Raw genomic sequence first — 24,485 nt, forward strand, 5'->3', positions numbered from 1 at the left:
TGTAATTTCTTTGCCTGTTCAGTTACAGAAAGTGGTGCTCAGTCGTAGAATGTATTGTACCTTTTAACACCTGATGTGTACATCCCATGTAACAGAAAGGGCAACAATAAACAGCAGTCCTACAGAAAGAATATGGCAAAAAATAAATAAATAAATAAAGGAGACATAGTCTTCCTAGTCAGATAATAGAAAGATGGGAATAAAACAGTGAAAAACATCTGATACATGCTTCTAAAGCATGTGGAAGTTACAACTCCAATAAAATGATGCTACTCTAGTGCTGTCTAGCTGATTTTCATCATTGCTGTCTCATTATATCAAAGGTATCTCAAATTTGATCACTTGGAGAAAGCAATGGCAACCCACTCCAGTACTCTTGCTTGGAAAATCCCATGGACGGAAGAGCCTGGTAGGCTGCAGTCCATGGGGTCACAAAGAGTCAGACATGACTGAGCAACTTCACTTTCATTTTTCACTTTCATGCATTGGAGAAGGCAATGGCAACCCACTCCAGTACTCTTGCCTGGAGAATCCCTGGGACGGGAGCCTGGTGGGCTGTCATCTATGGGGTCGCATAGAGTCGGACACGACTGAAGTGACTTAGCAGCAGCAGCAGCAGCAGTGGTGTCTAGCTGATTTTCATCATTTCTGTCTCTATATCAAAGGTATCTCAAATTTGATCACTTGGAGGCCATTTTTCTTCAGTAAAAATTAAAACTTTGAAATGAAGCTAAAAAATAAGAGTTACATTTATAATTTATTACTATTAGCTAAACGGAAAACCAGAGGAGATATTTCGCAAATCATTTAGGGAAAAAAGAAGTCCAGACAGAAAAATTGGAAATACATTATTTTGAGAAGGCTTAAATTTTCTTAGGCCTCTTATTTTAAAAAATAGAAAAATAAGGCCATGACTAAAAATATTTAATTGAACACACAGAATCTCCTTGTCCTGTAACTATATCCACAGACAAATAATGTCTCTAATCAAAACTCTGCCACACATAGGGTTTTTCCCAAAGCAAGTTTAACATCTTTGTTCCTCAAGCTGTAAATTAAGGGATTCATCATGGGAATCACATTCGTGTAAAAGACAGAGGATATTTTCCCATCATCCACAGACACAGAAGATGGTTTGAGATACACAAATGCACTTGATCCAAAGAACAGAGAAACAGCAATGATGTGGGAACTGCAGGTGCTGAAGGCTTTGGACCTGCCCTCTGTGGACTTGATGTGGAGGATGTTGGAGAGGATGAGACCATAAGAGACAAAGATGGTGAGACTCGGCACAGTGATATTGATGCCTGACACAATGATAACTTCTAGCTCAATGATGTAGGTATTGGTGCAGGAGAGCTGGAGGAGAGGGTAGATGTCACACAAATAATGGTTGATGGTGTTTGCATCACAAAAGGTCAGTCTCAGCATGCATCCAATGAGGGTTGTTGCCTCAAAAAATGCCATCAGGTAGGAACCAAACATAAGACTGAAACACACTTTAGGGGACATGGCAATGTTATACAACAGTGGGTTACAGATGGCCACATAGCGATCATAGGCCATTGATGTCAGCACATAACTTTCAGAAATACCAAAAAAACACAAAAAGTAAAGCTGGGTCATGCACCCCATGTAGGAGATAGTCTTCTTCTCTGATATGATGTTGATCAGCATTTTAGGTGTAAAAACAGAAGAATAACAGAGATCTATGAAGGACAAATTAAAGAGGAAAAAATACATAGGTGTGTGCAGGTGTGAACTCAACCCAATTAGGATGATCAAGCTCAAATTTCCCATCACAGTGACCATATACATTACTAGAAACAGGAAAAACAGGGGGAGTTGAAGAATTGATTGGTCTGTTAATCCCGCTAAAATGAACTGAGTCGTGAAAGAGTCATTCCGTGGAGCCATTCTTCTCTAAGGGGATCTGTGAAAACAAGGAGAAGGCTTACATAGAGGAAAACGTGTTTCTCACATCTTCTCACATAAGTGACATATGTACTAGGAATGACTGTGGGTAGCCCAAACTAAACCCATAGTATTTACTTACCATTACCATGGAAATGAGTGACAAGAATTTCCTTTATAAATGCTTTATAAACTAAGTAGCAAAAAGCATCAAAATTTAGCCTTTTACCCAAAAAGATAATGGAAAAGAAGTTTGAACCAAGACAGAATTTTCATTCTCTCATCTCACCATTATTTCATTCACTTGGACCCTCTTCCTACTTCTCCTCTTCTTTTGGCAGCAACCCCCAAAGCCTGGCTTTTGTCTCTAGCGCAGATAGGAATTTACAGGGTAGGAACCAAGAATATTGCTTCTAATTAAAATAAATAAATAAATACATGGTTTAGGGAAAAAATGAAAAAAAAAAAAAAGAGAGAGAGAAAGAAACACAAGAGCAACCCAAAGTTTAGGAAAGGTTAAGTTACTCCATCTATCACAGAGTAAAAGCTATAAAAGTAGAAGAAAGAGTGTTCTATCCATGGAGAGGGAACTTACTAAGAAACTGTATCACCTGTATCCTTTAATATTTCTGAACATTCTCTGCTCTCCCTTCAAACAGTTTTCTCTGCAAGATTCAGTTGAATCTCAGGACTGCACAAATAGGAAATGAACTGTCATATCTGAGTCTCAATCGTATCATATCTCAGTCTGCACCTTGGACAAAGAAAACATGAATATAAATGTAATTCGGAAACTCACTCTCTGAAGCCAGAATATCCCAGGCCTTTCTTCTTAGTGATTTTACCCCATGGTCCTGGAAGGGCAATTTCAGGTTCTCGGGCTTTGGTTTTATTTTTTCTAAGAAAATGTCACCTGTAAACAATTTCTGATATACCTTAGAAATCTTTCAGAATTATAGATCATAATTTTGATTATGATTTTTGTCCTATCCAGTGGCAGAAAACAATAAATGGACTCTAAAATCATTTTTGGTGCATGCTAAGTCACAGAGGATTTTAGTGTGCATGTAATGATACAACATGGAAGTAGCTTGTTCAGTCTCTTCCCTAGGGAACAGTTTCTACATATAATAGGGAACTAAGGGGTTTGTCTTTACAATCTTTCTTTAGTCCCTTATAGCTTCAATATTTAACACAATTTTATCCTTCACTGTCGGGATAGTGCATCACCCAAGGGACAGCCAAAATTAACAATTTCCCATCAACAAGATTGCAGTAGAGCAAGCCCTAGAATCTCTTTCCCTGCATGAACACACTGACTCAAAAACAATTTATGTACAAAACTTAGTTAAAAGGATCCTGAACACAGTTCAATCATGATACTAATTACACTGAAGCTGTTAAGAAAATTCAAGATACGTCTTCCATATACCTGCTGCTACTGCTAAGTCGTTTCAGTCGTATCCGACTCTGTGCGACCCCATAGACGGCAGCCCACCAGGCTCCTGCGTCCCTGGGATTCTCCAGGCAAGAACACTGGACTGGGTTGCCATTTCCTGCTCCAATGCATGAAAGTGAAAGTAAAGTCGCTCAGTCTTGCCCGACTCTTAGCGACCCCATGGACTGCAGCCCACCAGGCTCCTTCGTCCATGGGATTTTCCAGGCAAGAGTACTGGAGTGGGTTGCCATTGCCTTCTCCATATACCTATGGAAGTCCAAAACCACGTGACTGGTACAAAATCGCCATTTCCCAGGTTCTCCCTGGGAAGAGAAAGAGATGCACAATACATCCAAAGCTCCAATTTTTCTAGGGGCCATCCAGAAGGCTGGCTTCTGTTTAGTCTGTGTCAGAAAGCAGGACAGGCACAGGATACGGCATAATCTAGCTGGCTGAGATGAGAGAGAAGAGAGACAGCAGTTTATGCTAAAATTCTCTGTAGCCACCCACCTCACTTTGGTTTAACACAGCTAGAAGTAGAAAATACTTTTCCTACAGCTTCTCCTTATAAAGGAAAAGGTGCACTGTGCAGCCATTAACGCAATTTACCTAGGGGCTGCCAGAGGAATTGACTTGAATCTCCCATGTTAAGAGTCTAATGGGATCCTGACATTCTCCTGACTCCTGGGAGCTATTAAAAACTAGAAAAGTGGACTGCACTATCACAAGTTTGAGAGGTCTGCCTTTCCTAACCAGGCTTATTAATAGGGTCAGCTCCAGTACAAGGCCAGTTCATGAGGATTAAAATAGTTTGCTATTTTTGTCTGTGTGCAGACATGAGTGCAGAAAGTCAAGGGAAAATAAAGAAAAATTCAATTACATTTTAAAAAAAAAGAAACATTCCAAGAAAATGAGCATACAAATTGGACCTAAAGAAATGGAGATATATTACTTAAGTGACAGAGAATTCCTTTAACTGTCATAAAGATGTTTGATGTAGTCACTGAACAATACATGAGCAAAGTGTGACTTTTTTCTTCAAAGAGTACCAAACAGAAGTCATGAAGTCAAAACCATGATAATTGAACTGAAAAATTCAGTAAAAGATCAAAACCACAGACTAAACAGACAAAGCAAAGGATTATAGAATTTGGAAAAAAGGACAATTGAAACAATTCAGTAAATGGAGTGAATAGATAAAAGAATAAAAAATAATGTCAAAAGTCGAAGATTTATGGAATGTATTGTATCACATGACACACAGACATTACAGGGATCACCAATGTGAGTAATAGTCTATAAGATTTCCCAAAGAAAAACTAGCTGAAAAAAATTCCCAAATCTGTGCAAGGAACTGGACATCTCGAACCAGGAAACAAAAATATTCCAAATAAGATGATCCCAAAGAAATCCACTATAAGGGACATTATAATAAGTTATCAGAAGTCAAAGAAAGATTTTTTTATTGAAGTATATTTGATTTAAAATACTATGTCAATTTTAGGTGTAAAACATAGTGATTCAATATTCTTATAGCTTATAGTTCACTTAAAGCTATACAAAAATATTGGCTATATTCTTCATTGTATATCCTTCTTGTTTATATATTTTATATATAGGTCTATATATCTTAATGCCCTCCTCCTATGTTTTCATTTACCCCTTCCCTCTCCTCATTGCTAGCCACCAGTTTGGTCTCTATATCTGTGAGAATGCTTCTGTTCTGTCATATTCATTTTTTTGTTGTATTTTTGTATATTACACATATGACTAATAACACACCATACTGACCTTTGTGTTAGTTCCCTGAATATACTATTCTCTAGGACCAGATACATGACTGCAAATGGCAAAATTTCATTCTTTTTCATGACAAATATTATATATATATATATATATATATAACTGAGCCATTAAATGTATGTGTATGATGTATGTATATATATATCCATATATATATATAATTAATCTATTGATACACATTTAGGTGGCTTTCACATCTTTGCTATCGAAAATAATGCTGTGAACACTGGTCACATGTATTTTTTCACATTACTGGTTTTGTTTTCTTCAGATATATACTGATTGTTAGATCATAAGGCAGTTTTATTTTTAGTTTTGTGATGAACCTCTGTACCTTTTTCCAAGGGCTTCCCTGGGGGCTCAGAAGGTAAAGAATCTACCCGTAATGCAGGAGACCTGGGTTCAATCCCTGGTTCAAGAAGATCCCCTGGAGAAGGGAATGGCTACCCACACCAGTATTCTTGCCTGCAGAATCCCAGAGACAGAGGATCCTGGCTGGCTACAGTCTATAAGGTCGCAATGGTCGGACACAACTGAAGCAACTTAGCACATAAGCATATTAGGTCCATATACGTTTCTGAACGTTATATTCTCTTCTTGCGTTGATCCTTCTAATGTCCTTCTTTGTCTTTTACTATTGACTTTGTTGTAATGACTTCTTTGTGTGATATGGGTATTGAATTCCCCGATTTCTTTTTTTCCACTTGACTTAAATATCTTTTACTGTCCCTCATTTTAGTCTGTGTGTCTCTTTAGATCTGAAGTGAATCTCTTGTAGGCAGAGAAGGCTCTTTTTTTGTTTTTTTGATTTGGTTTTTTTAATCCATTTAGCCACCTTATGTCCTCCTATTGGAGCATTTAGTCTACTGACACTTAAATATGTATCTATTTACTATCTTTTGTTATTTGTTTTCTGGATGTTTCTGAGTGTCTTCTCTGTTTTTTTTTTCCTACCAATCTCTTCCATTGTGGTTTGATGATTTCTGTAGTGTTATGCTTGTGCTTCTTTCTCTCTAGGTTTTATAATATCTACTAAAGGTTGTTTATTTAGGATTACCACCTATATCTATAGACACTCATTTTAAATGCTAGTAATTTAAGTTCAAACAAATTCTAGTATATTTACATTTTTACTTGCTTCCCCCACATTTTGGGTTTTAGATGTTGTATTTTAAATTTTCATGTCCATCGCATTTGTTGTAGTTATGACTGAATTTATAATTTTCACCTTTATATGGAGGTTGATATCTATCTACAATATTATATAAGTTTCAAGTATATCTACAATATTATATCAGTTTCAGGTATACCACAGAGTGATTCAAATTTTAAAGATTATATTTTTTTATATTTATTATACAACATTGTTATTGTCCCTGTGTGTACAGGATAGTCTTATAGCTTGTTTACTTTATGCATAGAAGCTATATCTCTTAGAGATAAGAAAGCTTTCCTCAGTGATCAATGCAAAGAAATACAGGAAAACAACAGAATGGGAAAGACTAGAGATTTCTTCAAAAAAAATTAGAGATACCAAGGGAACATTTCATGCAAAGATGGGCTCAATAAAGGACATAAATGGTATGGACCTTACAGAAGCAGAAGATATTAAGAAGAGGCGGCAAGAATACACAGAAGAACTGTACAAAAAAGATTTTCATAACCAAGATAATCATGATGGTGTGATCAATTACCTAGAGCCAGACATCCCAGAATGTGAAGTCAAGTGGGCCTCAGAAAGTATCACTATGAACAAAACTAGTGGAGATGATGGAATTCCAGTTGAGCTATTTCAAATCCTAAGAGTTGCTGCACTCAATATGCCAGCAAATTTGGAAAAATCAGCAGTGGTCACAGGACTGGAAAAGGTCAATTTTCATTCCAATCCCAAAGAAAGGCAATGCCAAAGAATGCTCAAACTACCACACAATTGCACTCATCTCACATGCTAGTAAAGTAATGCTCAAAATTCTCCAAGCCCAGGCTTCAGCAATATGTGAACCATGAACTTCCAGATGTTTCAAGCTGGTTTTAGAAAAGGCAGAGCAACCAGAGATCAAATTGCCAACATCCGCTGGGTCATCAAAAAACAAGAGAGTTCCAGAAAAAACATCTATTTCTGCTTTATTGACTATGCCAAAGCCTTTGACTGTGTGGATCACAATAAACTGTGGAAAATTCTGAGAGAGATGGGAATACCAGACCACCTGACTTGCCTCTTGAGAAACCTATATGCAGGTCAGGAAGCAACAGTTAGAACTGGACATGGAACAACAGACTGGTTCCAAATAGGAAAAGGAGTACATCTAGGCTGTATATTGTCACCATGCTTATTTAACTTATATGCAGAGTACATCATGAGAAATGCTGGGCTGGAAGAAGCACAAGCTAGAATCAAGATTGCCAGGAGAAATATCAATAACCTCAGATATGCAGATGACACCACCCTTATGGCAGAAAGTGAAGAGGAACTAAAAAGCCTCTTGATGAAAGTGAAAGAGGAGAGTGAAAAAGTTGGCTTAAAGCTCAACATTCAGAAAACGAAGATCATCGCATCTGGTCCCATCACTTCATGGGAAATAGATGGGGAAACAGTGGAAACAGTGTCAGACTTATTTGGGTGAGGGGGCCTCCAAAATCGCTGCAGATGGTGATTGCAGCCATGAAATTAAAAGATGCTTACTCCTTGGAGGAAAAGTTATGACCAACCTAGATAGCATATTACAAACCAGAGACATTACTTTGCCAACAAAGGTCCGTCTAGTCAAGGCTATGGTTGTTCCAGTGGTCATGTATGGATGTGAGAGTTGGACTGTGAAGAAAGCTGAGCGCTGAAGAATTGATGCTTTTGAACTGTGATGTTGGAGAAGACTCTTGAGAGTCCCTTGGACTGCAAGGAGATCCAACTAGTCCACCCTAAAGGAGATCAGTCCTGGGTGTTCATTGGAAGGACTGATGCTGAAGCTGAAACTCCAATATTTTGGCCACCTCATGCGGAGAGCTGACTCATTGGAAAAGACCCTGATGCTGGGAGGGATTGGGGGCAGGAGAAGGAGAGGATGACAGAGGATGAGATGGCTGGATGGCATCATGGATCAATGGACATAAGTTTGGGTAAACTCCGGGAGTTGGTGATGGACAGAGAGGCCCGACATACTGAGATTGATGGGGTTGCAAAGAGTCAGATATGACTGAACGACTGAACTGAACTATATCTCTTAGTTCCCTACCCTTTTCTTGCCCCTCTCTCTTAATTCCTCATTGATAACCATTAGTTTGTTTGCTATATCTGTGAGTCTAATTCATTTTTATATTTACTAGTTTATTGTATTTTTTAGATTCAAATATAAATGATATTATGTAGTGTCTGTCTTTCTCAGTGACTTATTTCATTTAGTATAATATCCTCCAAGTCCATTCATTTATTGCTAATGGCAAAACTTCATTCTTTTTAACAAACAGCTGAGCAGTATTCTATTGTGTGTATTAACCACATCTTTATTTATTTGGCCCTTCATGGACATTAGGTTTCTTCCATATCTTGGATGATTTTACAGTTTTCATTTTTAACCACTATATTAGCTTAAAGTGGTTGGTCCACAGTCTTTACTATATACTTGCCTTTACCCTTAGAATTTTCCCTTCCTCTAATTTCTTATTCTTCCTGTAGTCTTTTTCAACAATGAAGACTTTTTTGTGCAATAAAGTTTTATTAAAGTATAAAGGAGATAGAGAAAGCTTCTGACATAGGCATCAGAAGGGGGTAGAAAGAGTACCCGCTTGTTAGTGTTAGCAATCAAGTTATATACTCTCCAGTATTTCTTCTATAGTTGGCTTAGTGTTGGTGAACCCTTTTAGTGTTTGCTATTGGAGATGCTTTTTATTTTTACTTCAATTCTAAATGATAGTCTTGGCTTGGAAGAGTATTCTAGGCTGCAGGATTTTTTGGTTTCTTTTTGTTTTGTTTTTCCCTTCAGCACTTTATATATTGTGCTACTCCCTTCTGCCCTGCAGAAGCCCTTCGGAAAAATCAACTTATAATAAATTTATGTGGGTTACCTCAAATGAGATTATCTGTTTTCCTATTGCTGCCTTTAAAATTCTATTTTGATCTTTAACTTTTGCCACTTTAATTATGATATACCATAGTGTATTTCACTTTGGGTTCATCTTGTTTGAGACCCTCCATAATTCCCAAACCTGGATAGCTGTTTCCTTCAAGTCTTTAGCCAAAATTTCATTAAATACATCTTTTACATTTTCTCTTTTTTCCTGCTGTTTCCACTAAAACATGAATGTTAATAAGCTTGATGTTGTCACAGAAGTCCACTAAACTACTCATATTTTTTTAATTTGTTTTTCTTTTTTGCTATTCTCATTGCATGATTTCCATGACTCTGTCATCTATATCACTTAAGCATTCTTCTTTATCACTAAAATGCTGCTAATTCCTGCTAGTGTATTTTTCACTACAGTTATTGTATACTTGAGCTATAACTGTTTTTTTCCAGTTCCTTGTTAAAATACTCATGGTGTTCATCTATTATTTCCCCTGGTTTCATTAGCATTCTTACTACTATTGCTTTGAATTCTTTTTTTTTTTTTTTACTTTATTTTACTTTACAATACAGTATTGCTTTGAATTCTTTATCAGGTAAATTAGTTATCTACTTTTCATTAGGGTTTTAATCAAGATTTTACTTGTTCTCATTCTTTGGTCTGAAACAAATTCTTATAACTTCTGATTTTTCTTAACGTTTTCTGTCTGTCTGACATTAGGTAAAGCAATTACATATTCCAGTCTTGAAAGTAGTTTCTTGTATGGGAGTGTCCCTATGAAGTCTATGTATGTCCAATGGCTTTGGTGGGAGAACTGGATCTGAAGTGAGCATGGACCGTGTCTTCTCCTGGGATGTGATGGCAGCCACTGCATTGGTGGGATGTAGGGCTGGAGTTGATGGGACCAGAGCCAGAGGCAGGTGTGAGCAAGGGCTTCCCTGTTCCCAGTGGCTTTCACCACCTTACCAGGGGTAGGTGTGTGGCCTGAGGAGCTGGAATAAGAGCCTTGACAAAGTGGATTTCTCCTGTATGTGATGGCAATTTCTGAATTATTCTAAGCCATGATCAAGGTATCAGAGCTTGGGGTTGCACTTCTCAGCTGGTTTTGTGTGCTAACGGCTTTCTTGGTGGCTCAGTGGTAAAAAAAAAAAAAAATCTACCAGGGTCAGGAGACCCAGGTTTGGCTCCTGGGTCAGGAAGGTTCTCTGAAGCAGGAAATGGCAACCTGCTCCAGTACTCTTGCCAGGGAAATCCCATGAATAGAGGAGCCTTGTGGGCTACAGTCCATGGGGTCACAAAAGAGTCGGACACAACTTAACAACTAATATCAACAACCTCAGCTCAGTTAGTGTTTGGATAGTGGTGAGGGTGCCACAGCACAGAGCTGACCCTGCCCCCTGCCAAAATTGACAAGGATGTGCACTCTGGTGATAGTGTTCTCTTCCCTGGACCCAACTTCACTCCTCCTGGAGTGCCTGCAGAGACATATGAGTTGACAGTGGTTCAGTTGCAGGCTCAGTGCCCAAGTCACCTCCCATTCCTCCAAGTGTGTACACTTTTATTAGCAATGGTATCCATCCTCCCCTTTAGTGGGAAGCACCCACAGGAGCATGAGAGGCTGGGGCAGGAGCTCATTAGGGCTGGGTAGAGGGTATGCTGGGGTGGTCCTGGCCAGCTGGATGGAGTCCCAGGCAGTTTTCAATCTGCTGCCTCCCTGCTGTGACTGGGAGTGAGCAGGTCTGGCACATGCTCTTCAAAAGCAGGGTCTCAGTTACTTGCAGCATTCAAGTAAATCTCCACTGGTTTTCAAGCCAGGAAGGGTGCTTATTTCCTGTTGTTAAACCCCAGGGCTGGTGTGCCTATAATCTAGCCCCAAATCCTTACTCCTGCAGGAGGATTCCCCAGCCTGTGATATCCCTTCCTCTTCTCTATCCCAGGTGAGAAGTATAGGTCCCAACCATATCATTTCTCTCCCCTTCCTGGCAGACTCCATAGGATCATTCTTTACAACCTTGGTTGTAGAACAGCTGTTCTGCTCTTGCCCACATGGATTTCAGCAAGAGTTTCTCCATATTGTGATGAGTTCCTGAGGAGGGGTGAGCTTAGCATTCTACCAACCTGCTATCTAGAACGCCCTTCTCATTTTTGTAGTTTAGATTGTTATAGGCCATCTCTGTGTAGAGGATCAGGTTTAGGTAAAAAAATTAAATTCTCTGGTCTTTTTGAGCCTGTGTCATTCCAGATACATATATGAAGATCTTCTCATTATCTCTGTATATGCTTCTTACTTTACAAAAGTCCTAGTCTCTAATGTCTGGCTCCAAAAAGAAAAACAGGATGGGAGGGAAAAAGGGTACAGGCCTTTAAATTCCCTGGAAGTCACTTCAACTGGATCAGGAGGGGATTATAGCCAAGGTGGGGAGATGCACCAACAGTGGCTGCTCCCCCTGTGTCTACATGTCTGGTTTAGAAGCAACAATCAGTAATCAGAGTATAGACACTGGATATTGAAGGGGAAATGTCCTACTATCTGACCTTCAGTTCCATAAGCTTTGTAGAAGCCTCTCCAGGACATGTGCATGCCTGACATCCATGGAAAATATTTACATTAACCCTTGACACATCATATTGAGGCTTTTATAGGTTGCATTTTTGCCTTTAAAAAATTAAAAATGCAACATCGTTTCCAGTATACACAGTGCAAAATTATGTGTATCCACCAAGTATTTCTTTCAAGATGTCATTAAACTGCCAGTTGCACTTTGAGTTTGAGTAATTTAAAATCTGTATGGAAGTAGCATATGAAGGGCCACAAAAAAAAAAACTGTCAAAAATCAAATAACTTAAGCTGATAGCCTATTCAGAGAAACACTGTGAGCTCAATAATATTTCTAGGGCCTTATTGAAAGGAGAGCAGAGTCGTAGGTAGGGGCCTTGAAATCCATCAATTTACTCTCTAAATTCCTTCTTCCTAATGTGAATTTCAAATGCTCTTAACTATTTTATCACCTGTAGCTGCCCTCTTTCTCCCTGGTTCCAAATGTGGCCACAGCTTTTTCACCATCATTTCCCAGTTCCCTACTACTTTACAGTCATGTACATTATAACTTTATCAAAGGTTTATACACTGTGAAATACATATACAGTCCAGCATCGAAGAATACAATATCAGAATAAAATCTGTTTCCTAAGCCTTATGACCACTTCCCACACAGCGACCTCATTTCCTGGCCATGTGTCTTGTAGAAGTCCGTCTTCATGATGTGATTCTGGACTCCTTTCTTTACCACATCCTGTTCTCTTAAAAAAAAAAATTCAAACACCTGAAATTCAATTTTCTTAATTTTAGACCCACACAAAACGCCCTCCTATTTGAGTCAATCATTTCATCAATGTGAGTGCTAAGTCGTTTAGTTGCGTCTGACTTTGCGACCCTATGGACTGTAGACTTCCAGGCTCCTCTGTCCATGGGATTCTCCAGGTAAGAATACTGGAGTGGGTTGTCTTGCTCTCCCCCAGGGGATCTTCCAGACCCAGAGATCAAACCCACATCTCTTATGTCTCCTGCATTGGCAGGCAGTTTCCTCATCATAGGGCCACCTGGGAAAACCCATCTCACCAAAATACTCTTCCAAAAACCTTCGTTTTCCACCCAAAGAAAACCATGAAACACTTTCCCTAAATAAGCAAACAAACAACAAAAAAGCAGCATGCACCATGAGAGAAATTCTTACATCCCCTGGAATAAACAACAGTTAAGCTTCAGATATTCCGGGAGTTGGTGATGGACAGGGAGGCCTGGCGTGCTGTGATTCATAGGGTCGCAAAGAGTCGGACACAACTGAGAGACTGAACTGAACTGAACTGAAGCTTCAGATTAAAAATATTTTCTCATTAATAATCATAACGAAACAAATAGAATAGAACAAAGAAGATGTAAGTAGACTACAGAAGTAGCAGACTTGAAATTAGAAGGCTAACTGTTTAGTCTAGATTTTTTTCTTTATGAACCTGTGACATGTAATCATCAACCACTCTGAGTTTCACTTTACTTTCGATGAAAAAATATATTTAGATGATCTGTCATTTGCTGAGTTCATTGTACAAACATAAAGAGAACACTCTGGCTCAAAGTTTGATGTAAAATACTTACCAGATACAAAATAAAATACAGTCACAGCCTTTATGGAAACTTAAATCTCTGACATTTAGAGGAGACAGTCTTCCAGGTCAGAGAATGGAAAGATGGGTGTAGAAACAGAATATCTGATGCATGCTCCTAACAGCAGGTGGCAGATAAGCACAACTCCAGTGAAACAATGATACTTTAGTCTTATCTAGCTGATTTTCATCATTGGTCTGTCATTATATGACACCTCTCAAATTTGATCACTTGGGGACCATTTTCCTTTTCAGTAAAAGCTGAAAGTGTGAAATGACAATAAAAATAACAGAGATACGACATTTTTTTTAATTTAAAATTACTAGTAAGAAGGAAATCTGCAGCAGATCTCATGCAAATGATTAGGGGAAAAGAAGCACCAGACATAAAAACCAGAAATAAATTATTGAGGGAAGGCTCAAATATTCCTTAATTCATGTTTTTTAAAAAGGAGAGAAATAAGATTCTAACTAAATATTTAAATAAACACACAGAATCTCCTTGTCTTCTAACTACATGCACAGACAGATAATGTTTCTGATGAAAACTTCACCATCCTCAGGGTTTTTCTCAGAGCAAGTTTAACATCTTTGTTCCTTAAGGGGACAATAAATTAAGGGGTTCATCATGGGAACCACACTGGTGTAAAAGACAGAAGAGACTTTTCCCTTATTCATGGGCACAGAAGATGGCTTGAGGTACACAAATGCACTTGATTCAAAGGACAAAGAAACAGCAAAGATGTGGGAACTGCAGGTGCTAAAGGCTTTAGACCTGCCCTCTGCGGACTTGATGTGAAGGATGTTGGAGAGAATGAGGCCATAAGAGACAGGATGGTGAGACTGCACACAATGATGTTGATTCCTGACACGATGATAATTTCCAGCTCGAGGATGCAGGTACTTGTGTAGGAGAGCTGGAGCAGAGGGCAGGTGTCACACAAACAATGGTTGATAGTGTTTGCATCACAGAAGATCAGACTCAGCACGTATCCAGTGTGAACCAGGGCACCAGAAAATGCCATCAAGTAAGAATCAAGCATAAGCCTGGAACACACTTTAGGGGGCATGGCAATGTTACACAACAGTGGCTTACAGATGGCCACATAGTCATCACAGGCCACTGATGTCAACACATAGTATTCAGAAATACCAAAAAATGAAGAAATAAAGCTGGGTCATGTATACCATGTAGGAGATAATCTTCTTTGATATGATGTTGATCAGCAATTTAGGTGTAAAAACAGAAGAATAGCAGAGATCTATGAAGGACAAATTAAAGAGGAAAAAGAACATAGGGATGTGCAGGTGTGAACTCAGCCCAATTAGGATGATCAAGTTCAAATTTCCCATCACAGTGACCATATACATTACTAGAAACAGGAAAAACAGGGGAGTTGAAGAACTGATTGGTCTGTTAATCCCACTAAAATGGACTGAGTCATGAAAGTCATTCCCTGGAGCCATTCTTCTCTAAAGGGATCTGTGTAAACAGGGGAGAAGGCTTACATAGAGAAAAAAGAGTATTTCTCACATCTCCTCACATAAAGTGATGTATGTGCTGGGATAGCCCAAACTGGACCCATAGAATTTACTTACCATTACTATGGAAATGAGTGGCATAAAATTCCCTTATACATGCTTTACAAAGTAGCAAAAAGCATCAAAATTTAGCCTTTTATCCCAAAAGATAATGGTGACTCAGGGGTAAAGAATGTGCCTGCAATGCAGGAGACACAGGAGAGGCAGGTTTGAGCCATGAGTCGGGAAGATTCCCTGGAGGGAGAATCCTATGGACAGAGGAGTCTGGCGGGCTACAGTCCATAGGGCTGCAAAGAGTCGGACACGACTGAGCAACTGAACAACAGCGGAAAAGAAGTGTGAGCCAGAACAGTTTTCCTTTTCTCATCTCACCATTATTTCATTCACTTGGACCCTCTCCTCACCTCTGCTCTTCTTTTGGCAGCAACCCCCAAAGCCTGGTTTTTCCCTCTAGTGTACCCAAGACTATACAAGGTAGGAACCAAGAATATTGCTTCCAATTTATTTATTTTTTCAAGGGCAAGAGGAACTAAAGTCTAGGACAGATTAAGCTGTTCCATATCAGTTCAGTCACTCAGTCATGTCTGACTCTTTGCGACCCCATGGACTGCAGCATGCCAAGCCTCCCTGTCCATCACCAACTCCCGGAGCCTACTCAAACTCATGTCCGTTGAGTTGGTGATACCAACCAATCATCTCATCCTCTGTCGTCCCCTTCTACTCCCATCTTCAATCTTTCCCAGCATCGGGGTCTTTTCCAATGAGTCAGTTCTTCACATCAGGTGTCCAAAGTATTGAAGTTTCAGCTTCAACCTCAGTCCTTCCATTATATCACAGAGTAAAGGCTTAAAAGTAGAAGAGAGTTCCATCCATGTAGAGGGAACTTACTAAGAAACTGCATCTCTAGTGTCTGTAAATGATTCTAAACATTCCCTGCTCTTCCCTCAAAAAGATTTCTCTTCAAGATTCAGTTGAATCTCTGACTACACAAATAGGAACTGAACTGTCATATCTTAGGTTTTCAGTCTCCATCTCAAACAAGGAAAACACAAATATAAATGGAATTCAGAAACTTACCCTCTTAAGGCAGAATATCCCAGGACTTTCTTCTTGTTTTTACTCCATAGCCCTGGAAGGGCAATTTCAGATTCTGAGGATTTGGTTCATTGATTCAAAGAAAATGAAATCTGTGACTAATTTTTTATGTGCCCTAGAATTCTTTCAGAATTAGAGATCATAATTTTGATTATGATTTTCAGTCTTATCAAGAGGCAAAAAATAAATGAATAAATGGTCACTATTGTTATCACTTTGTCCACATAGGAAGTCAGTTCAGTTCAGTTCAGTCATTCAGTCATGTCTGACTCCTTGTGACCCCATGGACAACAGCACGCCAGGCTTTCCTGTCCATCACCAACTCCCAGAGCTTACTCAAACTCATGTCCAATGAATTGGTGATGCCATCCAACCTGCTCATCTTCTGTTGTCCCCTTCTCCTCCCACCTTCAATTTCCCCAGCATCACGGCCTTTGCCAATGAGTCAGTTCTTTACATCAGATAGCCAAAGTATTGAAGTTTCAGCTTCAGCATCAGTCCTTCCAATGAATATTCAGGACGGATTTCCTTTAAGATGGACTGGTTGGATCTTCTTGCCGTCCAAGGGACTCTCAAGAGTCTTCTCCAATACCACAGTTCAAAAGCATCAGTTCTTTGGCGCTCAGCTTTCTTTAGAGTCCAGCTCTCACATCCATACATGACTATGGGAAAAACCGTAGATTTGACTAGATGGACCTCTGTTGACAAAGTATTGTCTTTGCTTTTTAATATGCTGTCTAGGTTGTCATAGCTTTTCCTCTAAGAAACAAGTCTCTTTTGATTTCATGGCTGCAGTCACCATCTGTGGTGATTTTGGAGCCCCCCAAAATAAAGTCTGTCACTGTTTCCATTGTTCCCCCATCTATTTGCCATGAAGTGATGGGACCAGATGCCATGATCTTAGTTTTCTGAATGTCGAGCTTTAAGCCAACATTTTCATTCTCAATTTTCAGGTTCATCAACAGGCTCTTTAGTTCTTCTTCTCTTTATGCCATAAATGTGGTGTCATCTGCATATCTGAGGTTATTGAAGTCACAGAGGATTTAATGTGAGTGCGATGATATAATATACTCCAATATAGATATGGCAACTTGTTCTGTCTATTCTGCAAGGAACAGTTTCTATGTGTAATAGGGAACTAAGGGGAGTTACTTATAGACTCAATACTTTACTCAAGTTTTCCCTTTGCTGTAGGGATTGTTCATCCTCCAAGGAACAGCCAAAATTAATGACCATTTCCCATCAGCAAGATGGCAGAAGAGCAAGCCCTACAATCTCCTTCCCTGCATGGACACACTGATTCAAACAATTTATGCACAGATTCCCTCTGTAAAAAATCCAAAACTTAGTTAAAAGGATCCTGCACACACTTCAAGCATGACACAAGTCATGTTGAAGCTGTTAAGAAATTTCAAGGTACGTCTTGCCATGTACCTATGGTGATCCAAAACCATGTGATTGAGACAAAATTCCCCAGTTCCTAGATTCTCCCTGGGGAGAGAAAGAGATGCACAATATATCCAAAGCTCCAACTTTTCTAGGGGCCATCCAGAACACTGGCCTCTGTACAGTCTGTGTGAGAAAGCTGAAGGGATATGGGATATGGAATAATTTATGTGCCTGAGGTGAGAGAGAAGAGAGACAGCAGTTTGAGTTGCTGCTGCTGCTGTTGCTGCTGCTGCTGCTAAGTCACTTCTGTCATGTCTGACTCTGTGCAATCCCAGAGACAGCAGCCCATCAGGCTCCCCTGTCCCTGGGATTCTCCAGGCAAGAACACTGGAGTGGGTTGTCATTTCCTTCTCCAATGCATGAAAGTGAAAAGTGAAAGTGAAGTCACTCAGTCCTGTCCAACTCTTCACAACCCCATGGACTGCAGCCTACCAAGCTCGTCAGCCCATGGGATTCTCCAGGCAAGAGTACTGGACTGGGTTACCATTGCCTTCTCCAGTTTGAGCTAAAATTCACTATAGCCACATTGGCTTAACATAGCTAGTATAGAAAATAGTTTTCTTATAGCTTCTCTTTGATAAAGGAAAAGGTACACTGTTCAACCGATGACCCAGCTGATCTGAGAGCTGCCAGAGGAAATGACTAATCTCCTGTGTTAAGGATCAATGGGATCCTGACATTCTCCAGAGGCCTGGAGCTACTAAAAACAAAGAAGCAGGTTATACTATCACAAGATTGAGAGGTCTGCTTTCTCTAGCCAACTCTATTGAGAGGGTCAGATCCTTTACAAGGCTCACTTCAGTTCAGTTCACTCACTCAGTCATGTATGACTCCTCGTGACTCCATGAACCATAACATGCCAGGCCTCCCTGTCCATCACCAACTCCCGGAGTTTACCCAAACTCATGTCCATTGAGTCGGTGATGCCATCCAACCATCTCATCCTCTGACGTCCCCTGTCCTCCTCCCCTCAATATTTCCCAGCATCAGGGTCTTTTCAAATGAGTCTGCTCTTCACATCAGGTGGCCAAAGTATTGCAGTTTCACCTTCATCATCAGTCCTTCAGATGAACACCCAGGACTGATCTCCTTTAGGATGGACTGGTTGGATTTCCTTGCAGTCCAAGGGACTCTCAAGAGTCTTCTCCAATACCACAGTTCAAAAGTATCAATTCTCCAGCTCTCAGCTTTCTTCACAGTCCAACTCTCACATCCCTACATGACCACTGGAAAAAACATAGCCTTGACTAGACGGACCTTAGTCAGCAAAGTAATGTCTCCGCTTTTGAATGTGCTATCTAGGTTGGTCATAACTTTTCTACCAAGAAGGAAGCGTCTTTTAATTTCATGGCTGCAATCACCTTCTGCTGTGATTTTGGAGCCCAAAAATATAAAGTCAGCCACTGTTTCCACTGTTTCTCCATACATTTGCTGTGAAGTGATGGGACCAGATGCCATGATCTTCGTTTTCTGAATGTTGAGCTTTAAGCCAACTTTTTCACTCTCCTCTTTCACTTTCATCAAGGGGTTCTTTAGTTCTTCAATTTCTGCCATAAGGGTAATGTCATCTGCATATCTGAGGTTATTGATATTTCTCCCAGCAATCTTGATTCCAGCTTGTGTTTCTTCCAGCCCAGCGTTTCTCATGATGTACTCTGCATAGTAGTTAAATAAGCAGGGCGACAGTATACAGCCTTGACATACTCCGTTTCCAATTTGGAACCAGTCTGTTGTTCCATGTCCAGTTCTAACTGTTGCATCCTGACCTGCATATAGGTTTCTCAAGAGGCAGGTCAGGTGGTCTGTATTCCCATCTCTTTAAGAATTTCCTATAGTTTATTGTGATCCATACCGTCAAAGGCTTTGGCATAGTCAATAAAGCAGAAATAGATGTGTTTCTGGAAATCTCTTGCTTTTTCAATGATCCAGCGGATGTTGGCAATTTGATCTCTAGTTCCTCTGCGTTTTCTAAAACCAGCTGGAAGTTCACGGTTCACATATTGCTGAAGCTTGGCTTGAAGAATTTTGAGCATTACTTTACTAGCATGTGAGATGAGTGCAATTGTGTGGTAGTTTGAGCATTCTTTGGCATTGCCTTTCTTTGGAAGTGGAATGAAAACTGACCTTTTCCAGTCCTGTGGCCACTGCTGAGTTTTCCAAATTTTCTGGCATATTGAGTGCAGCACTTTCACAGCCACATAGGCAATCCATGGATCACCAAAGGAGAAAACACAAGTGATGATCTAAAAGATTTCTCAAAGAAAAACTGGCTGAAAAAATCCTCAAGTCTGTGCAAGCAACAGGACATTCAGAACTAGGAAACAAAAACACCCAAAATAAGATGATCCCAAAGAAATCCACCACAAGGCACATTACAATCAAGTTAACAGAAGTCAAAGAAAGAGCTTTTCTTCAAGTATAGTTGATTTACAATCTCATGTTAGTTTCAGGTGTACAATATAGAGATTCAATATTTTTATACATTAAACTTCATTTAAATCTTTATGAAAATATTGACTATATTATCCATCTATATAATACACCTTTGTTGTTTATTTATTTTATACATACTGTTCTGTATCTTTCAATCCCCTACTCCTATATTTCCCTTCCCTTTCCTCACTGGTAACCACTAATTTAGACTCTGTATCTGTGAAAATGTTTCTATTCTGTAATATATATTTTTTTCTTTTCATATTTCACATATAACTGATAACATATAGCATTAATCTTTGCATTATTTCACTGAACATACTATTCTGTATGGTCAACTACATAATTGCAAACAGAAGAATTACATTCTTTTTCATGATATATATAAAACTCAGCCATTAAGTGTATATGTGTATGTATGTATAATTCATCTGTTGATGGACACTTAGATGACTGCCACATCTATACTATTAAAAATAGTGCTGCTATGAACACTGGTTTCATGTATTTTTTCATATTATTGTTTTCATTTTCTTCAGATATATACCAATTGTTGGATCATATAGAAGTTTTATTTAGTTTTTTGAAGAACCTCTATAATTTTTTCCATAGTGGTTGCACCCGTTTGCATTCCCAGAATTGTATTAAGGTTTTCTTTTCTCCACATGCTTGCCAATTTTTGTTATTTGTGTTATTATTCATGATAGCCATTTTAACAAGTGTGAGGTGATAATCTCATTATTATTTTGACTTACATTTCTCTGTAGCTCAGGTGGTAAAGAATCTGCCTGTAATGCAGGAGACCCCAGTTCAATTTCTGGTTAAGAAGATTCCCTGGAGAAGGGATAGTCAACCCATTCCAGTATTCTTGGGCTTCTCTGGTGGCTTAGATGTTAAAGAATCCACCTGCAGTGTGGGAGACCTGGGTTTGATCCCTGGGTTAGGAAGATCCCCTGGAGAAGGTCATGGCAACCCTCTCTAGTATTCTTGCCAGGAGAATCCCCATGGACAGAGAAGCCTGGTGGGCTATAGTCCATGGGTCTCAAAGAGTCAAACATGACTGAGCAAATAAGCACAGCACAGCATTCCATTGTGCACATATACCACATCTTTTTTATAAACTCAGTTCTTGCTGGCCACTTTGGTTGCTTTGATTTCTTGGCATAATCTCACATTTTTCACCCTGGAGGCTCAGACGGTAAAGCGTCTGTCTACAATGTGGGAGACATTGGGGCAGGAAATGGCAATCCACTCCAGTACTATTGCCTGGAAAATCCCATGGACAGAGGAGCCTAGTAGGCTACAGTCCATGGGGTCACAGAGAGTCGGACACAACTGAGCAACTTCACTTTACTAGCTTATTTAAATGGTTTATCAACAGCATTTACCATATATTTGCCTTAACCAGCGGAATTTTCTCTTCTTATATTTCCTAATATTCTTTTAGTCTTTTCTTTTTCAATAAAGTCTTTCTTTTTCAGTAAAGAAGACATCTTATCATTTCTTATATGGTTGGTTTAGTACAAAACGCTCCTAGGTTTTGCTTGTTGGAGATGCTTTTTTAATTCTTCTTCAATGCTGAATGATAGCTTGGCTTGGAAGAGTATCTTAGGCTATAGCTTTTTACTTTCAGCACTTTAAATATATTATGCTACTTCCTCTGGCCTGCAAAGTTTCTTCAGAATAATCAGCTTATAATAGATTTATGTGGATTCCCTCATAAGAAATTCCTTATTTTTCTATTGCTACCTTTAATATTCTACTGTGATATTAAATTTTGCCATTTTAAATATGATATATATTGGTTTGGCTCTCTTTGGGTTCATCTTATTTGAGACTCTCCGTACTTCCCAAATCTAGATATCTGTTTCCTTCTTCAGGTTCAGCAAGTGTTTAGCCATAATTTCATAAAATACCTTTTTGTTTTTTTTACCACTTTCTTGCTCTCTTCTGCTGCTGGGTCCACTAGAATACAAATGTTAGTCAACTTGATGTTGTCACAGAGCTCCCTTAAACTACTCATATTTTTAATTTTTATTTGCATTTTTTTGTTGTTTTAACTGGGCTATTTCCATTATTCTCTTTTTCCTATCCACTTAGGCATTATCCTTTATCACTAATCTGCTGATAATTTTCCTCCAGTGTATTTTTCATTTCAGTTATTATTTATAGTTCCTTATTAAAATTTCCATGGTATTCATCTATTCCTTTCTGCACTTTAGTTAGATATCTCACTATGATGCTTTGAACTCTGTCAGGTAAACTATTCGTTTCCTTTCCGTTAGAGATTTATTGAGGTTTTTGCTGTTGTTCTTTTGTTTGAAACAAACTCTTCTAACATCTCATTTTGCTTAATTTTCTCTGTCTCTATGACATTAGGTAAAGCAATTACCTATCCCTGGCTTGAAGGTTGTTTCTTATGTGGGAATGTCCCTATGCAGTCTGTGAATGTCCAATGGCTTTGCTGGGAGAACTGGATCTGAAGTGAGCATGGACTGTGTCTTCTCCTGGAGTATGAGGTCAGCCACTCCATTGGTGGGATGTAGGATGGAGTTGGTGGGACAAGAGCCAGAGCCAGGATGAGCAACGGCTTCTCCAGTTCTCAATGGCTGTCACTACCCTATCAGGTCCAGAGCTGTAGCCTAAGAAGGTGGTGCAAGAGCCTTGAGAAACTGGGTTTCTCCTGAATTTGATGGCAGTATTTTGGGACAGGACCAAGGCCTGAGAGCTTGGGGCTATATTTCTGTGCTGGTTTTTCCCCAGTGTGCATACCTTGGTTAGCAACTTTTTTCCCCAGTGTGGTTAGTGACTCGTTAGTGACTTTTCCCCCACTTTTCCCCCAGTGTGCTCGCCTTGGGTAGTGACTTGTTAGTCACTTTTTCCGCCACTGTTTCTCCTTTGTGCTTGCCTTGATTTGTGACTGAGTATTGGTGTAGGGTGGAGAAGGCAATGGCACCCCACTCCAGTACTCTTGCCTGGAAAATCCCATGGACAGAGGAGCCTGGTAGGCTGCAGTCCATGGGGTCGCGAATAGTCGGACATGACTAAGTGACTTCACTTTGACTTTTCACTTTCATGCATTGGAGAAAGAAATGGCAACCCACTCCAGTATTCTTGCCTAGAGAATCTCAGCGATGGGGGAGCCTGGTGGGCTGCCATCTATGGGATTGCACAGAGTCTGACACAACTGAAGTGACTTAGCAGCAGCAGCAGCAGCATTGGTGGAGGGGTTGGGGCCACAGCACAGAACTGAACCCGCCCTCTCCCAAAATAGAAAAGGATGTGCACTCTGGTGATAGTGTTCTCTTCCCTGGACCTAACTTCACTCCTCCTGGAGTGCCTGCAGAAACAGGCAATGGCTCAATTGCAGGCTCAGTGTCCAAGTCACCTCCCATCCCTCCAAGTGTGCACACTTTTGTTAGCAACGGTATCCTCCCCTTTAATAGGCAGCAACCGCAGGAGCATGAGAGGCTGGGGCAGGAGCTCATTAGGGCTGGGGAAGAGGAGATGCTGGGGTGGCCCTTGCCAGCTGGATGGAGTCCCAGGCAGTTTTCAATCTGCTGCCTCCCTGCTGTGATTGGGAGTGAGCAGGTCTGGCACATGCTCTTCAACAGCAGGGTCTCAATCACTTGCAATACTCAGGTAAATCTGCACTGGTTTTCAAGCCATAAAGGGGGCTTATTTCCTGTTATTAAATGCTAGGGCAGATGTGCCTAAACTGTGGCCCCAAATCCTTGCTCCTCCAGGAGTATTTCGCAGCTTGTGATATTCCCTTCTTCTCTGTCCCAGGTGAGAAGTATAGGTCCCAACCATATCATTTCTCTTCCCTTTCTTGCAGACTCCATATGGATTATTCTTTATAACCTTGGTTGTAGAACAAGTTCTTGCCCAGGTGGATTTCAGCAAAAGTTTCTCTATATGTAGTGGTAATGGGTGAGCTTGCTGCTGCTACTAAGTCGCTTCAGTTGTGTCCAACTCTGTGCAACCCCATAAACGGCAGCCTACCAGGCTCCTCCGTCCATGTGATTTTCCAGGCAAGAACACAGGAGTGGGTTGCCACTTCCTTCTCCAATGCGTGAAAGTGAAAAGTCAAAGTGAAGTCACTGAGTCGTGTCCAACTCCTAGCGACCCCGTGGGCTGCAGCCTACCAGGCTCCTCCATCCATGGGATTTTCCACGCAAGAGTACTGGAGTGGGGTGCCACTGCCTTCTCCGATGGGTAATCTTAGCATCCTACCAGCCCACCATCTAGAACTCCCTCCTCATTTTCGAAGTTTAGATTGTTATAGGCAATCTCCATGCAGAGGATCAGGCTCAGGAGAAAACTTAAATTATTTTCTGGCCTTTTTGAGCGTGAATCATTTCAAGTACATGCACAGGGACTTTCTCATTATCTCTATATGGGCTTCTTGATTTTTAAAAGTTATCTTTATTGTCTGGTTCATGAAAGACCAAAAAGAGAAAATAGTGATGACAGGGAAAAGTGTGCTGGCCTTTAAATTCCCTGAAAGTCACTTCAGCTGGATCAGGAGCAGCTTGTAGCCACGGTGGAGAGGTGCACCAACAGCGGCTGCTCCCCCTGTGTCTGCATG

General features: G+C 40.0%; 1 protein-coding gene and 1 pseudogene across 1 annotated transcript; both read right to left on the minus strand.

Moving 5' to 3' along the window:
• Positions 1–987: 987 nt before the first annotated feature.
• Positions 988–1,917, minus strand: LOC101104437 (olfactory receptor 8B3-like). Its single transcript, XM_004019493.5, has one exon. It carries the CDS (start codon positions 1,915–1,917, stop codon positions 988–990), a length of 930 nt encoding a protein of 309 aa, XP_004019542.3.
• Positions 1,918–13,884: 11,967 nt separating this feature from the next.
• Positions 13,885–14,829, minus strand: LOC101113895 (olfactory receptor 8B3-like; annotated as a pseudogene).
• Positions 14,830–24,485: the final 9,656 nt, after the last annotated feature.

The sequence above is a fragment of the Ovis aries genome, chromosome 21, assembly GCF_016772045.2.
Source record: "Ovis aries strain OAR_USU_Benz2616 breed Rambouillet chromosome 21, ARS-UI_Ramb_v3.0, whole genome shotgun sequence".
NCBI lineage: Eukaryota > Metazoa > Chordata > Mammalia > Artiodactyla > Bovidae > Ovis > Ovis aries.

Excerpts from the sequence above, each read along its gene's own strand:
- LOC101104437 (XM_004019493.5), bottom strand. The coding sequence starts at position 1,917 with ATGGCTCCACGGAATGACTCTTTCACGACTCAGTTCATTTTAGCGGGA.